Source organism: Haplochromis burtoni, unplaced genomic scaffold (genome assembly GCF_018398535.1).
Source record: "Haplochromis burtoni strain Fernald_Lab_line unplaced genomic scaffold, NCSU_Asbu1 Contig_25, whole genome shotgun sequence".
NCBI lineage: Eukaryota > Metazoa > Chordata > Actinopteri > Cichliformes > Cichlidae > Haplochromis > Haplochromis burtoni.
In genome coordinates this window covers 1,212,442-1,228,323 of record NW_024582386.1, presented here as the reverse complement: position 1 = coordinate 1,228,323, position 15,882 = coordinate 1,212,442, and the positions used below count along the sequence as shown (strand labels likewise).

At 37.9% G+C, this 15,882-nt stretch overlaps 2 protein-coding genes across 7 annotated transcripts in view; one reads left to right on the top strand and one right to left on the bottom strand.

The window, feature by feature from the left end:
- LOC102313913 (ras/Rap GTPase-activating protein SynGAP-like) overlaps positions 1-4,814 on the top strand; it is a 55,127-nt gene extending 50,313 nt beyond the window's left edge. For all 6 annotated transcript variants that reach the window (XM_042218907.1, XM_042218906.1, XM_042218904.1 and 3 more), the window contains one exon: positions 1,784-4,814. In XM_042218907.1, the coding sequence (XP_042074841.1) occupies positions 1,784-1,810 (27 nt within the window). In that variant the 3' untranslated portion in view covers positions 1,811-4,814. The remainder of the gene's footprint in view (positions 1-1,783) is intronic.
- A 6,224-nt stretch (positions 4,815-11,038) lies between these two features.
- Positions 11,039-15,388, bottom strand: LOC102295935 (relaxin-3 receptor 1). Its single transcript, XM_005917588.3, has 2 exons — positions 15,236-15,388; positions 11,039-13,154 (listed from the first exon to the last, which is right to left on the bottom strand). The coding sequence occupies exon 2, from the start codon at positions 13,025-13,027 to the stop codon at positions 11,822-11,824; it is 1,206 nt and encodes a 401-aa protein (XP_005917650.3). The 5' UTR covers positions 13,028-13,154; positions 15,236-15,388; the 3' UTR covers positions 11,039-11,821.
- Positions 15,389-15,882: the final 494 nt, after the last annotated feature.

Here is a 15,882-nt window from a genome sequence, read left to right as displayed (position 1 = left end):
ATTAAAGCTAATATCAAACTAAAAAAAATCTATGAAACTGACCCTGCATTGTTTTGGTTTACTATAGATTAAAAGTGAATAGTAGGTTATGTGTTGGTCTGGAACCTCTGCTGGTTGTTTTGCAATAGTTGCTTTGAGTCCAAACCTCTCTGGTGGCTACAGTGTTGTGCAAAATCTTGAGTCACCCCTCAGTTCTTTATAGGTTTTTTTTTGACATACACAAGTTGTGCCAATTTCTTCAGTTAAATCTACAAAAAATGCCAATGAAAACACAGTTTGATGGGCATAAAACAGTATTTTTATACCAACAAGGTGATTGCAAAAGAGCTATTAGCTGAAATCTTGGCATGATGTGTAGTGTGGAGGGGGAAAAAACAAGTGTCAGGCCTAAAAAAAAAAAACTACCTACAGCAGATGAACAGTAAGTCATGTCTTGAAGAAACAGGAAAAATCCAGCAAAGACCTGACAAGACCTGAGAGATGCATCTGGCCCTTCAGCTGATTCATCAGGCATTTGAAGCCTTATTAGAAATGATGTCTATGGAAGGATGGCCACCCAAGAGGCCATTCTTAAGGAAGGGAAATGGGTAGAAAAGACTGAGGTATGCCAAATTAGACAAGAACTGGATTGAAAGTGATGATCAATGTTTACAGAGGCGGTCAGAAGAGAGGTACAACAGTCTGTGTCTACAGCTAGTTGTGTTGGGGATCTTTTCAAATTTGATGGAATCATTAGTGCAGAAAAATACTAATTTTGATCTACCGTGCAATATCATCTGGAAGTCATCTGATTGGCAGCGGCTTTATTTTTCAGCACTGCCAATGCGGTAAATTCATACCTGGATAGAACAACAATAAAACACCCTCAGTCACTGATTGGCCTCCACAGAGCTTGAACCTCAACATCACTGAAGCAATGTGGGATCATCTTGAAGATGAACAAAACAAAAGTCAGCCAACATCCCAAAAAGATCTTTGAATGTCCTTCACGCAGGCTGGAGAACAGTTCCTGAAGACTACTTAAGAAACTACAAGATAGCTGACTACAAGAGTTCAGGCTGTGCTGAAAAATGAAGGTGGTCATTACCAAGTGTTGACTTTAAAGATCATTAGAACTGTACATTCTGTTTTTGGTTTATGTCCATTTAATAAGTTTAATAAGTTTGCACCTTTTCTCAATTTTTCTAGCAAAATATAAAGAAATGAATGGTGGCTCAAGACGTGTTTGCACAGTACTGCACCTGACTGTGACTGCCAACTGTGGAGTGCAACTTGTGACCTAAATAGCCTGGAAGTCTTTTTCCCTGTATTTGCATTCTCATCACTAATAGGAGGTCTGAAGTGCTGTATTGACCTGAGAGCAGCTGATACCATAACATAACCTCTTGTTATAGCAGATGGCCAGTAGCAAGTTAGGGGTAATTGCTAACCAACATTTTATATTTTGCTTTGGCAACTCTTGTGCATTAAATATAAGTACTTACTTTGTGTTAACGACCTAATAATAATCGAGTACATTGAGTTATAAAGACTGACAGTGACTCTGAAAAAGTCTCTGCACTGTGAAAGCACCTACTGCCTACCAGCTAACAGATTTTGACAGAACCACAGTAGCTGTTACCAGTCTTTGTGCTAAACAAAGCTAACCAGCTTTTTATATGCTATACAAACATGTGTGGTATCAGTTTTGTCATCTAACTCTCAGCTGGAAATCCTATTCCCCACCCTCATGAAGATTTAAATGAAGAAAAGTAGTAATTTGACCCTTTTTCTCTCCCTTTAGTCTATCAGCCAGGGATATGGATCCTGACTGCCAGTTCCAAAGTGACCAGAGTTCATGATGGTCACTTCAGTGTAAGAAGACTGACTCAGACCCTTCTCTAACAACCCCCATCAAGACAAAGCTCTGCAGTGGATCCAGCAGGACTACTGGAGGCGTCAACTCACATTCTTAAATAAATAATGACAACAAAAAAAAAAAATCTTGCACATATTCAAACTTAGCCTGTACCAGAACTTGACAATCAGCTTAGCACGAGGACCAATGTGGGAAGTGAATCTTCTTATGAGCCAGTGCCACAACAATGGCAATACTATACCTACTGAGTTTCTTTATTTAATCGGGAAAAAAGTAAGAAGAGGTGTGCAAAACTCTGGGGGATAAAGATGTGCTCACGGTGTTCCCTCCTACACGCAGCACGGTTTCTTCTCGCTAAGGTGGCTGCAGACAAAATGTAAAATAGGCTTTTTATAAGCACAATATCCCTTCATGGTGACGCCTGTGACGAGCGACAGGCGTCGAATCATTTGCCAGCTGTTATCCTCTGATGCAGGGCCCAAGCAAAGACATATTTTACTATTTGGCTCTGGTGAAATCATATAGTAAAATATTGTCATTGCAAAAGTATTTTCACTAAAAAAAGAAAAGGTGGTTATCATGATTTTTTGCATCCTTTTTAGTCCATGCATTCCATCTAAAAAGATGCCAAACAAGTCCTACAGTCACCTTAAGTGTTTAAGTACAATCTGAATCTTCTCGTTGGTTTACTTTGTCCTGGCACGCAGTGTAAAGCCTTGACTTTCAGTGTACAGAAAAATTATTTCGTAAAGCTACTAAAATCTTTGCAATAACGGCGAATACTTTACAAAAATAAGCTTAAATTAACTTTATAGTATTATTAATAGTGATAATTGTGATAAACTACAGTAAATCTAACATTTCAAAACAGTGCTACAAAGTGTTTCAACGCAGCATTAAAGAAAAATTATGGGAGAATGTAAACATTTGGTTTAAAGATGCACTTCACCAGTTTTATACAGTGTGAGAGAACTAGTTAGCCTTCTTGGTGTGTCTGGAGGGGCTTTGGCTGATCAGAGAAAGTGATCCTGTCAGTGATGCCATCTGTGCTTGAACCAAGTCCTGTGCTACGGAGCAAGTTAAGCATACCCAGGATATCTGGCTTCACTTACCCTAACATTTGCAGTCAGGCTCAGCGGTCACATCAAGGTGGTTATCAACTTAATAAGTTCACCCAGAGTTTATCCGTCTAGCTACGTTTACGTTAAAGGGGTGGCATTAGCAGCCATGAGACCACTAGCAGCAGAGCGACTGATTTTACAAAAGTAAGCAAAACTATAATATTAGAAAAATATGAAGAGCTAAACACAATACAGATGTAAAGCAACAGAGCTGCAGACAAAACAGTAGAAAGGCGCTGTAGAGTAGTGTTAAAAGCAGTGCATGAATGTGTGTACGCTTTAAGTGCTTTTTTCAGTGAGGCTGGAAAGACCTGCTGTATTTAGAAAGTTGAACCTATCTGAAGCAGTATCAGTGCTCTGTCACTGAGTCACAGGGAAATCTGATAGATACGCCATTAAATCAATATTGTTGCTTACAGGATGGTTTTAGCTTTTATTCCTGCAGCTGGTGTTCAAGGGTCTAAGAGCAACAAATATTAAAATATAATTTGGTATAAAGTCCACAAGTACAAATAGGGGCTCTGAGGGATCTTCCAGGAATAGTGAATTGGTTGATACTTTACTGATTTTGTATTTGTTGATCTCTGATCTCAAAGATAACCTGCTCTGGACTGCAGGGCAGCAGCAGAAGTTGCCAAGGTGATGTACACGGGTTAAAAGTCTAGCGCCTTTTGTAATAATGAAATCCAGGGCAAAGCCTCAAGTTACCTGGATGAGGCTAAATCCTGCTTTGAAACACAGGTCTTTGAAGACTCCCAGGGTTTGTGCTACAAACTGGGACTGGGGACATGACAGTTTTTCCTTCCTAATAACTACCTAACTCCCCTGGCCAAGGCCGATGCCTTAGTTTACCATTTTAAAGAAAGTGATCTATAACTTAATGGTCCAAAGGTTAACCTCCCCCCACGTTTAATAAAGACGGAAACAGCCTAAAGGTCTGGGACGTTTGTTGTGCTAACTTCCAGCAGATCCTAAGTCATGTTACTACTTAATTTCTTGTTGTTTATGATATGTTTTCAGAAATGTCTTGAAAAGATAACACTAACACAGCTCGTCACAGTTTTCCTGACCTCATAGGAGCTTAATTGGTTACCTTAATTGCCTGTGTGCTCTTTTCAAGTAGAACTGCAATAATGAGCAATTCAGTGAACTAACAAAATTAACCAGCAACCGTTTTCATGATGAGATTATCAAACAGTGTTAGGCTGATGCTTCTCTTACAAAGTAAACTGGATTTATTTTGGGTTTTTCTTTTTGCTCTTAGCGATGCAAAATGTCCATTTGAAAGCATCACCTCAGGCTTTAGGAATATTTCATTGAGCATAGTGGTTCTAACTTGGCCTAAACCAGCCTATCACGCCTGGTATTTTTTTTTATGTGTATCTTTTTTTAATGTGTTTTTTTTGTGTTGATTTTGCTGCTTGACACTTTGTAACCCTGGTTTGAAAAGTGAAATATAAATAAAGAAAATTTAACAAACATGGTCTTAAAACGAGACGTGCACCCGGACGCAAATCTTATATAACAAGTAGTGAGTTACTCATCTGTTGTGTTTAATGTCTCTGAAGCATAGGTGTGCAACAGTTCTGCATGTGCTTTTTAAATGCAAGGACGAGCAAGTCGGTTTGCTGTCAGATATACTGATGTACAAAAAACAAAATTTACAAAAAAAAGAAAACTACTTTGACACGGCTTTCTAATTGGAAGGCATCTTTTTTTAATCCAACCTGCTGACTCTTCTGCTTTTTTCCAGAAGAGTGTGGCATTCAGCCTTTTGCATTATACAACATGGGAGTATAGTGAGAAATGGTCAGAAATCCGAGAAACGAGAGAGGACACAGTGAAACCAACTGAACAATAAGACGTTTACAAGCAGGGATATGTAGTATATGTGCATAGGATTTGACTGCCTTACAGTCTGTGCCACAGGGCCCAAAATAACAATGCCAATACAAAAAGCTGTAAACTTTGTATATTAAATGTCTTTTTCTTTTTGTAGTCAGGTGATGAATTAATAAGCAGTGTGTTGGTTAACTCTGTATGTTAGAAACATTTACATTGCAAATTTCATGGTTGATATCATTTATCCTAACCTCTTTGCCTTTAAAAAGACATTTTATTTCAAGATAAATATCAATGATACAAAGTTAAATGTTTATGTTACCAGAACTGTATAAAATAGCTTCATGTATATCTATTCTTATATGTAAAATGTATTCGAATCAAGGGTAGGCCTTCAGGCATGTTGAAGTTGTGGTTTAAAAAAAGAATTTGATTCTTATATTATTCTAACTCTTAATGCTGCAATCCAGAAACTGCAGCGCTGCGGCTGCGTTCGTGGGACGACAGCTGATTAAGTTCATTTTTGCTCCAGATGAAATACGACAAGAGATTCGTCTTAATAGCTCGCCTACTTTGTGTAACCAAACTAGCAGTGGTGCTTTCAACAAATGCTGGATTGCAGTTTTAAGCAGTCTTCTTTTGGAAATATACGTTTATTTATCTGGCCTGCATTGCAATACAGTATTTTGAAATGTTATACTGCACTTCTGTTTTCACTTTACAAGAAGCTGCAATCCATAATCTGCGAAAAATGTTTTTAAAGAATATATATATAATATATATATATATATAAAATGGTATACCCATGTATTATTGAAAACTTTCTCTGTATTAGCTGCAGTGGTACAGTGTGCTACCTCTGAAATCCTCCCCTCATCTCCCTTTGAAATTTAAGGTTGTTTTTCTGTTTCGTAACGTTACCTGAGAGGGTACTTTATTCCATTAAGCTAAAAATCCTCCTTTTATTTTAAAGCTACTGCTAACAAACTAGTTATAATTTTGCTTGTTTAATTGCTTAATTCTATTTTTGGATTTCCTGTATGAAACCGTTGCCATCGCAGGACCGTTTCTAAAGTCTGTCCTGTTTGCTATTGTATTTAAGTGCCATTAGCATTGCAGTCATACTAATGTTTTTTGAATCGTGGGATGAGATTGAGCGTGTTCCAGGTATTTGACTCTCAGGTGTTATGAGGAACACAGAGATTTGACGCACAGAATAGCGAACCACAAATTTCAACGCCGAAGCAACACAAAGTTCAAAGAGCGCATTAAATGAGGGGTTTGTGCTAACGCTAAAGCAACCGCTCTGCTTTTATCTGGGCTGGCTCTCTGCTCTCATCTCATTCTTACAAATAGTTTAATTTACACCTTCCCTTTTAGCGTTTGTTACATAAGAGGAAGAGGAGTTTATTTTCTTGGTCCAAATAAAAAAAATGTGACAAATGCCCCACTGTAACAAGACTTGATGAGGAATATTATATAAGATGCTACTGAAGAAGTGCTTTATCTTTACATAATCATGACATATTTTAGACGTCGTATGAACCTTTGTTGACCCAAGGGAGAATAACTGCCGCTTTGCTGCAGCTACACAAGATAATAAATGATAATAAATGAGATTATATATGTTGTATATTTTAAATAAGGGTACTTAACATCAACATATTTATGTTTCTAAAATGGATGTATAGCATTTTAGAATGAAGCAAAATATTTTTCTTGGCAGCTATTATTCTGCACAATTGACCTAATGTGTCACAAATATAGAGTCAGTGGGATTTCTGACTTGAATTAGGCCTAGTGGATGTAATACCTTAATTTACTTGACATTTCTTTTGAAATAAGCCATGCCCCATTGATAAGCCATACCCTCCAGTCCCCTGATGTTGTGTGGTGGATGTTTAATGTTGGTAGTTTTATTTATAATGGTAGTTATTGTAGGTATGATTGCGCTTGTAATTATTATTATTATTAGTGTAAGTATACTTGATTGATATGATTTGTTTTGTTTGAACAAAGGGAATGTATTCATTTTTCAGGTGATTTTTCTGAGTGATTTAAATAAATTATTAAATCCCTAATCAAGAATCTGTTATTTAAAGTACTTGAGTAAGTTACTTTTAAACTGAACTGTAACACGTTTGATCCCAACCACCTTAATGGGGAATCTTCTTAACACATGAAAGTTGCCCATGGAGTTCCACATGGTTCTATGCTGGGACCACTCCTTTTTACATTATGCATACCTTCCTTAGGCAGTATTATCTGAAATGTTGCATATATTTTCTATGCTAGCCAGATGATACCCAATTTTATTTATCTGTTAAGGCAGATAACGCAAATTGGTTAATTAAATTATGGTGTCTTGAAAATGTAAAGGCCTGGATGGCCACTAATTTCCTACTTCTAAATTTAGACAAAAACGAGGTTACGGTATTTGACCCTAAAAACTTCATAAACATGGTGGTTTATATACCACTGCTGCATGTCATTAAGCGGTATCTTCTCTGTGGATGTTTTATTCAGTCTCCCCGTGCTTTTTTTCTCTCTTCTCTTTTCCCTGAAACTGGTTCTACCAGAAGTTTCTTTCTGTTGATGAGTTTTTCTTTCCCACCGTCACCAAGTGTTTCTCCTAGGAGATTGTCTGATTTTTGGGGTTTTCTCTCCAAAACTGCAGTTTTTACTTTAGAAAATTTATTGAAGCAACTGTTGTTGTCGTTTGGTGCTACATAAAAAACCCCGAATTCACATCTGATATGTATACTGAAATTGACTGTGCGCTCAGTTTGGAGAATTGTAAGATTCAATATGTAAGAACCATAAAAGCACATTTGAAAAGACAGAAAAGTCACTGTGAGACTTTTATGGGGACAGCCTGGGGTACATTTTCTGAGCTTTTCAGTAAAGCAGTTGATTAAAAATCCACACGCACAGCCCCAGATCATTCTTAGTCTCCCACTCATTGTGGAGGAGGTGCCAGTCCTCTGTCTGAATCCATTTCTTGTCTTAAATAAGCAAAATTAAGATTCAGTAAATGAACTTGACAGCTGTACCAATCAATATTTCATAGTAAAAACAGGTGAAATGTCTAAGTGAAATGTGAAAGAGGTCATCCAGAAGGACAAGCCCACAGAGAATATCAACCAATAGCTCTACTCTCTATTGAACAGCTTTACTGTTTTGGTTCACTCTCAGCAGCCGTGTTGCTTCTAAAAAGAGCCAAATATTTCACCAGGAGAGTCCAAACACAGAGTTAAATGGAGAATTAATATAAACATAAGAAAAACGATATCAAACCCCTGATAATTTTGGATGCTGCTGAATGTGTGTGCTAAACATGTTTTTTGTGGCATCTTTAGAGGGCGATAAAATTCCAGATGGTTTCATCTTGTTTTGATGCCCTAAAGTAGTCAAGTAAGGAGCTAAATGAATAAACAAATGCTTCTCTTAAAGAAAAAGTGTTACAAATTAGGAAGCGCACTTATTCCGTTATTGGGAAAACTGGGTTCTTTTATACAACACAAAGACTGGTGCTGCCAGGCAATCAATGAAGTTCTAAAAAAATGAAAAATAGTATTGTACAAATGAATTTTTGTATGAATTAAACAAATATAACATATCAATTAGCTTTTCAGCTGAAGGAGGTACTAGGCAGACCCAGCTGCTGCTTTTTATTTTCAGTCTTTGTGCTAAGCCAACTGCCTGCAGCTGTGGTGTGACACAGTATAAGATAATTACAATGAGAGTTCAGTGTTTTATTTGGTGCAATACCACAATAACAACATTTTAGTTTCGCATTCAGCAAAGTCATAAAATCTTCCAATGTTGACAAGCTTGGCCTCAAAGTCGATCTATATTTACTGATGCTACTCAAGCTGCTATAATACCTCCCAAATGTATACCTCTTAATGCTTTAAACTTTCAGATATACTGCCAGAAGCTTCGCCAGCTTCTTTGTCATTACAAAGGAATAAAGACCAAACTATTTTCAGTCAAAATGCACTACAACAGAACTTGTCCTCTGCAAACTCACAGATTCCTTGTGTCACAACTAGGCTAATCATAATCCATCCCCTCAAGTAACAACCTGGCTTAGCATTTTCCCTTGTCATTTCAATGGCTGAGTGGGTAATGGGATGTCAGCTGCTCTCCATCAGAGATCTGCATGATGCCAAAGGACTGCAGATAACCAAATGTCTGGTACCCTGCAAGAAAATGAAGGTGAATCAGTTTCACAGCTTCTGCTGCTCTTTCGGTTTCCTCTCAGCAACTCCTTCACAAGTCCCGTTGGCTTGTAATATATTTATGCTAATTATTGCCACACTTATATGTCTGCAGAAGCCCACACCTTCATGGTGAATTGAGTCATGTTTTTCAATGTCAATAAAGCTCATTTAAATGTGAAAACACAGAGAGATCTCCTTTTTTTTATGATGACTTCTCTATGCCTCGTTAAAAACTGACAGAAATAATTCGTGCATAGGCTACTTATAGGTAAGTAGGTAAGTTGCTTTATAAAATACAATTAAAACCATGAGGATTTCTGAGGCCATTCTTGAGGATTAGCTAAATGCAGAAGGTAATGGACTCAATGTAGCATCTTAAGGGAATAGCTCGATATTTCAGTATTCTCCTGCTTTCTTGTCCTTACATTAAAATCACTCTCGTGTCTGTGTGTTAAATGTAAATCAGGAGAAAGTGGACAATTAGGAGGAGGAGAAATGCAGCTAGCCAGGCTCAGTCTGAAAGAAATAAAATCCACACCTCTAATGCCTCAGTCACATTAAAGTAAAAACAAAAAAAGGATGGTAACTTCCTCGCAACTGAGAGAAAAAATAAAGTGTTGGTTGCCTAGCGATTGCACATTTCACCTGGTGTCAGGCAACTTGTTTCCAGGGAATCGTGGTAACAACTAAGTCACTATTTGTGGAGGACATGTCTGTGCAGGTTCTCTGTCATCCAGGTCATAGTACTCTAAGGAGCTTGCGAAGACTTCTTTAACTTAAACAAGTCCAGTCACTTTCAATCCAAGCTCCCCTTTTGAGCTTGAAGGTCTGGCTCTGAGTGGCAGCAGTTAATGTGAATTTCTGTTAAAGGTAGATTTCGCTATGTAGACATCGACAGATGGCAACAGATTTCTGATTTTTGCAGATTTATCTCACTTAATCACCGCATTATCACAAACAGATTGCACGTAGATGCCAACTTGACCCCATTTGGCCCATTTAATTGCAAAGTGATATCAGGCATGAATCGGTCTTACCCCCTTTATCAACATGTTGAACACCAAAGTTGCTTTAAAGAGCCAACTGTCTGCAACTGGTCATGCACCTAGTCCCCATCTTTGAAAGCAAGTACACTGCACATGGTTGCAAACATTGTTGTCATGCTGCATTGTTCAACTGCTGTCTTCCACAGAGTGACCGTAACACTATTACTGCATTATTCCTTACTTGTTTAATCAACACTTTTCTTCATTAGTAAAACAGGCCGTTACTTTTATTAAGCTAACCTGTTACATGTTAAAGAGACAAGACAGTAAATTAGCATATTTTCCTATCTTTGAAAAAAGTATTTTTTAAAAAATACTAAATTTATATTTTCACTGGATAACAGCCTCCTCTGAAATGTGAATGTTAGTATGCTGTGAGTTTGGGCCTCATCTGGTTTTAAAGATAAAACAATAGTCCCATCTAGTGGCGTACTCCAGTGTCAGACTGCTTTATGACCACTAATCACATATATTCATTTTTATCCTTCTTTCAAGAGAGTGAGGAAGTGAGACACAGAAATCAGCCATATTTGACAGGTGAACTGAAAAACAACAGAGCAAATTTCTCCTGGGATATACACATTTCACCCAAAAACAAATCACAGAATGTGCAAAAATGGCCAAGATGATGGGCCTACAAATTCCCCCACACTACAGTCAGTAGTGTGTCAGTTTTTGAGTATAGGATGTGCTGGAAAAACAAGCCTGCTCCCATCACCTTACAAGATCTGCCATGTGTGATTTCTTTGCATGTGTGGAATGGATGGGTTGTTACTGACATCTGGTGTGAATTTGATGTAAATCTCATATTTAGAAATATATTAGAAAACCTAGAAAACTGGTGATGTGCTCAATATTTTGTTTCCCCACCTCATCATTTGGACCACTTGAGTGAAGAGCAAACACACAATACAAACTCACGAGTTTAAGATTAAGATGGATTTTATTTTTTATTTGTATTCAAACAAATGACTCGCACAGTGTAAAACCAACACAATCACAATTTTGACTAACTGTTCCAAATACATCTACACATAAGATTTAAACTATTGTATAGTGTTTTAAGAAATAGTACAAGCAACTGGAAGATGCAAGTGAAAAGAAATTGGACAAGACACTAGAAAGATCCATTCTTAGAGCAATTACCGTGTGATTGCTGAAAGCTGTTGCAGGTGGCGGTTTTACATGCTAAAAAAGGGCAAGAGTTGCTTGACATTTTAAGCGTGGAATCACGTCTCAACCCTTTAGCATATGAGAGTGTAGTTGCATATACAGCTGAGCAGTTTTCATTTTAGTAGATTAAGCAATCAACCTGGCAAAGCAATGTAGGCAGTGGAAGGATCTCCTCCCTTTTTGCCTTAATTACATAGTGATAGTTACATGACAGGAAAGTGGGGAGACAGTACATAGGTTACAGGCTGCAAATGGTCTGGTGGCGGAAGCCGGGAAGGACCCAGCCCCCACACATGGGGCGTGCACTCTACCAGGACCTCTTTTAATTAGATTTATACTGAATTAGTGAATACATTTTTACAAAGTGTTACAGACTAAAGCACAAAGCTTCATGCAGACACAAAAGCTTCGGTGCAGCTTTAGTATCACAGCATATCTCAAATATGTATCTTGCACAATCTTAGATGGGAAACCTTCGTATTGCACACTGAAACCTCGGAAAGCATCCAGCCTTGTTCCGTCGTGTTTCATAAAGGTGTAAGTGTTTCTGTGACCTCACAGCGTGGAGGTTACAGTTGGCAGTGTTGACAGAGGGACGTATCTCCTCGTGTCAGTTTGGGACGTGTGGCTGAAAATGCTGTTGACTGGAATACCCAGCTGGCCTGCTTGCCCTGACCCCGCCTCAGAATTTATACCATAGGGCACCTTGGACGTAATGGCTAAACTTAATTTGAAAAGCACATTAAGGAGAGCCGCACGGTACTCTTTTCTAACCAGGCAGTAGATGATGGGGTTGAAGCAGCTGCTGGTGAAAGCCAGACAGTTGGCCAGAGGGAAAAAGTACGCTTGAGCCGAGTAGAACGAGGGGCTGATATCAACCACGTCAAAATGAATCAGGGCTCTCCAAACCGTGAGGATGTTGTATGGGAACCAGCAGGCCCAGAAGGAGAACACCACCACTGCCACCGACTTTGAAATATCAGTCTTTCGCCGAGAGTTGCCGCCTTTCAGTTTATGCCGACAGAGGAAGCGCATCAGAAGCAGGTAGGAGAGGATGATAATGGTGTAGGGCAGCAGAAATCCCAGCACAACTCGCAGGAGGTGGTTTACTTCGAGCCATGTTGTAACAGGGAAACGGAGCAGGCATATTGTGTCGTTGCCAAGGCCCACATTTTTCAGTTCTGCAAACACAGCTCGGGGTACGGCCAAAATGAGCGCTGCGGCCCAAATAAAAGCTGTGGCCAGCGGGAAAGTCCAGGATCTGCTGCAGAAGGAAGCGCCTGGTTTGAGAGCAGTTGCCACATAGCAGTAACGAGTCAAACTCATAGCTGTGAGGAAAAAGCAACTAGCAAACACATTCAGCCCAGTGAATAGGGACACGGCCTTACATGTGCCCAAGCCAAAGGGCCAGCTATAGTCCAGCGCAGTATCAACAGCCCAAAATGGTAACGCCAGCGAAAACATTAGCTGAGCCACAGCTAAGTTAAAAACAAAGAAATTGATATTGCCTGTGGTGATGGTGTGAGTAGAGTAGAGGAGGAACATTACTAACAAGTTCCCCAGTATTCCAGCTGTAGCCACAATAAAGTAGACCACAGAGATGACAATCCTTAGCCAGTGGGGAGGATTAGGAAACTCCAGCCAGTTGTAAATACTCATATTTTGAAAAATCAGCTCAGAGTTGTTACAGAATGTGCCTGAACCGCAACTGCTCATGATGCTTTTGTAGAGCTCAAGTCTGTGCAAGTCAATGTTTGACATTTTATCAAAGTGAAGGTGAAGTTTGTCCTGAAGATGGCGAGATGTGTCCGCTTGTCCTCTTTTTAACTACAATAAATTAAAAATGTAAGTCTTGGCAGTCTGTTTATTAGATGACAATCATCGGTCCCTGCAAGGAAAGAGGAAGTTATTACTGCATAATAGGCGCTGGAGTTTATGAGCAAATAAGTAGATTAGCTCTGTCAGATAAACAAATTACACTAAAGTGTTAGCCACAGAGTTCAGAAAAGCCCCAGAATTAGTTTGTAATGGCGCAGTTATTCTTGTATGAAATAAAAGTTCTTTTTGACAACAGCCAAATAGATTCACATTGCTTATATTCCCGATAAGTGCTCGATTTATTAGTAAATCACTTATCAGTTATCTTGGAAATAACAGATGTGTTGCAAGTGTTGCTTGATGAAGAAATATTCCTTTTGAATTTTACAAGTTTTAAGCTGCAGCATGAGATGACCTCAATATGTGAATAATACTGGGACCCTGAGACGGTCAAAGCCGGAAAAGCCCCTCGGATGAACAAGGATTTCTTTTTAAACAAAAATAAGTTCTTATTTTTTTTTAATAAAATTTCTTTTCAACTTTTCAAGCGCAGTAATTTTTTTTCATTTCATTATGTAACAGATCTCCTGGAGACCTGTTATTTGTGAGCGAAAAGGAAAAAAGTCTTTCAAACATAAGAATCAAAATGTTTTTTACATTAAAATACACTCCTGGATTTAATTTTTTGTTGTTGTTTAGTTTTAGAGTGAATTTCTTATAGCTTTAGAGGAATTAATTGTTCGAGTACTATAATAACATAGACATATATACGAGTACATTATCATCTAAAAACATTTTCACTTGAAAAATCATGGCATCAACCTGCAGAGGTAAACTGTCTCGCATGCACAGGGGTTTTTCCAAGTTCAGAAACGTATGTTCTGTGTAGCTTGATTTCACACTAATCTACAGGCTGTAGCATGTGATCTGTGTTGGCAAACATTACAGAGCATCGCTATCAGTGTTATACGGGGTAAAATAAATATTTTCACATTTGCATCTAAACATTTTAAAAACGTAAGTTTATTTTTATTTTAAGTTTTCTTGATAACCAGAACATTTTTCACCACAGGGGACTTTAAAAACAAAAACATCTGCCATCTTTTAAACTGTCCCATTTACAAGCTGCGGGGCGAACACAACGTGTTTCTATGCTTTTTAAAACATTATCCTTTTTTTGTAATGTGTGTATTGCTACACGACATCTCTTCATTCTCCTCTTTCCATTTTTTGTCTGCCAACACCTGATTTCCAATCTTTCTATGTGTTTCATTCGATCTAATATGTTATATCAGGGTAGATAATCATATTGGTAAATAGTGTGAAGAATTAATGAAAGTGTTCGCTATATATATATATACAAAAAATTATTTTACATACATTATAATCAACTTGGATTTGTTTTTTGTCGATTAAAATATGATCATTGAACTGTGAGTTTTAGTTGCTACAGTTTCTGTCGCCCTCTTGGCTAAATCTGTCTTTAAAAATAAACTTTTAATGTCAGTGAGACTTTTGATGGACACATAAATAATATCTAACAGCCACTTTGCCCAGAAAAAGCTTTCACTTTTTGATAGGAATGGTCTTTCTTGCTCAAAATGACACGACATCATTCATAAGAGATTTGTTTGAAAGATTTTCGTTCAATCAAGCGTTTAAATTCATTAAGTTTTGGGGGGAAATGCCGGGAAATACTTTTTGGCACAACACTAGAAGGTGGTCAAGTCGAAAACGAGGAAAAGTTAGTTACCTTACCGATAACTAACGTTTAACAGTGTGACTGTAGCTTCGGTCTTTCTCCATGAGCGTTGGTTTTACATGTGAACATAGCCGAAGCCACAGCACAGCCGTCCTTTAACGTGTGTGAACGGGGATTTGTAATCAGCTGGCTGATGTGAGTAAGCAGGAGAGAAGCAGACAGATGTAACGCGTTCCCCTGTTCTTGTGAGGACTTTGCTTTTAAAGAAAAGTTAGAAACACTAGCACAGTGCCAAGCTTACATTTATATCCCACCTTGCAACTGAAAAGGGTATAATAAAACACAAAGACTGTGTCTTTGATTACGGTAATAATCCAGTTTAGCTTGTTGTAAAGTTTTTTACCCACGACTTCATAAATAGAAATAAAATTTACATAATTATATCTTACCCGACTATCAAAAGGTGGCAGGTCTTCAGCAGGTTTTTGTAGCCTCTGTTGCATCGTGTCAGACAACAGCAAGAATGTCCATGCAACCCACTCTGAGTGCATGCAGCTCCACCCCATTCTGTTTTTCAGTTTGCATATTCAGAATCAGCTAAAAAGTTCGAAACACTAAGAAACGTCCCTTCCACGCGAAGTCACACTGCAGAAGCTCCACATATACCTAAATGACATAAATGACCCTGATTCTAGGTGCTAATTTGGAGCAAGGAATATTCTTTAAGATGATAGGATAAACCACTGAGTCTTCACCAACTTGCATATATATGCAAGTGTATCATAGTAGATACACTTACACTTTAGTATTTATAGTACTTACTTATTGAGTAATTGTTCTTTGACTGGTTTCAAAAGACATTGATTGTAAAGTAAAGAAGCAAGAACTGAGACATGCTTATAAACTTGAATAATTTTTTTCTTACACTGTCTTTTAATTTGTAAATTGATTTATTAATTTTACTACAAAAACTTCTGAATAACAGATTTTATAAAACATAAAACCCACATTTAGATTTCTTGAGAAAAAAAGTAATAACATTTCAATTATTCAGTTCTTGCTTTACTACATTTTAGCATTTAGACATTTCTTACTT

Coding starts and splice junctions, on each gene's coding strand:
- LOC102295935 (XM_005917588.3), bottom strand. CDS start 13,027: ATGTCAAACATTGACTTGCACAGACTTGAGCTCTACAAAAGCATCATG.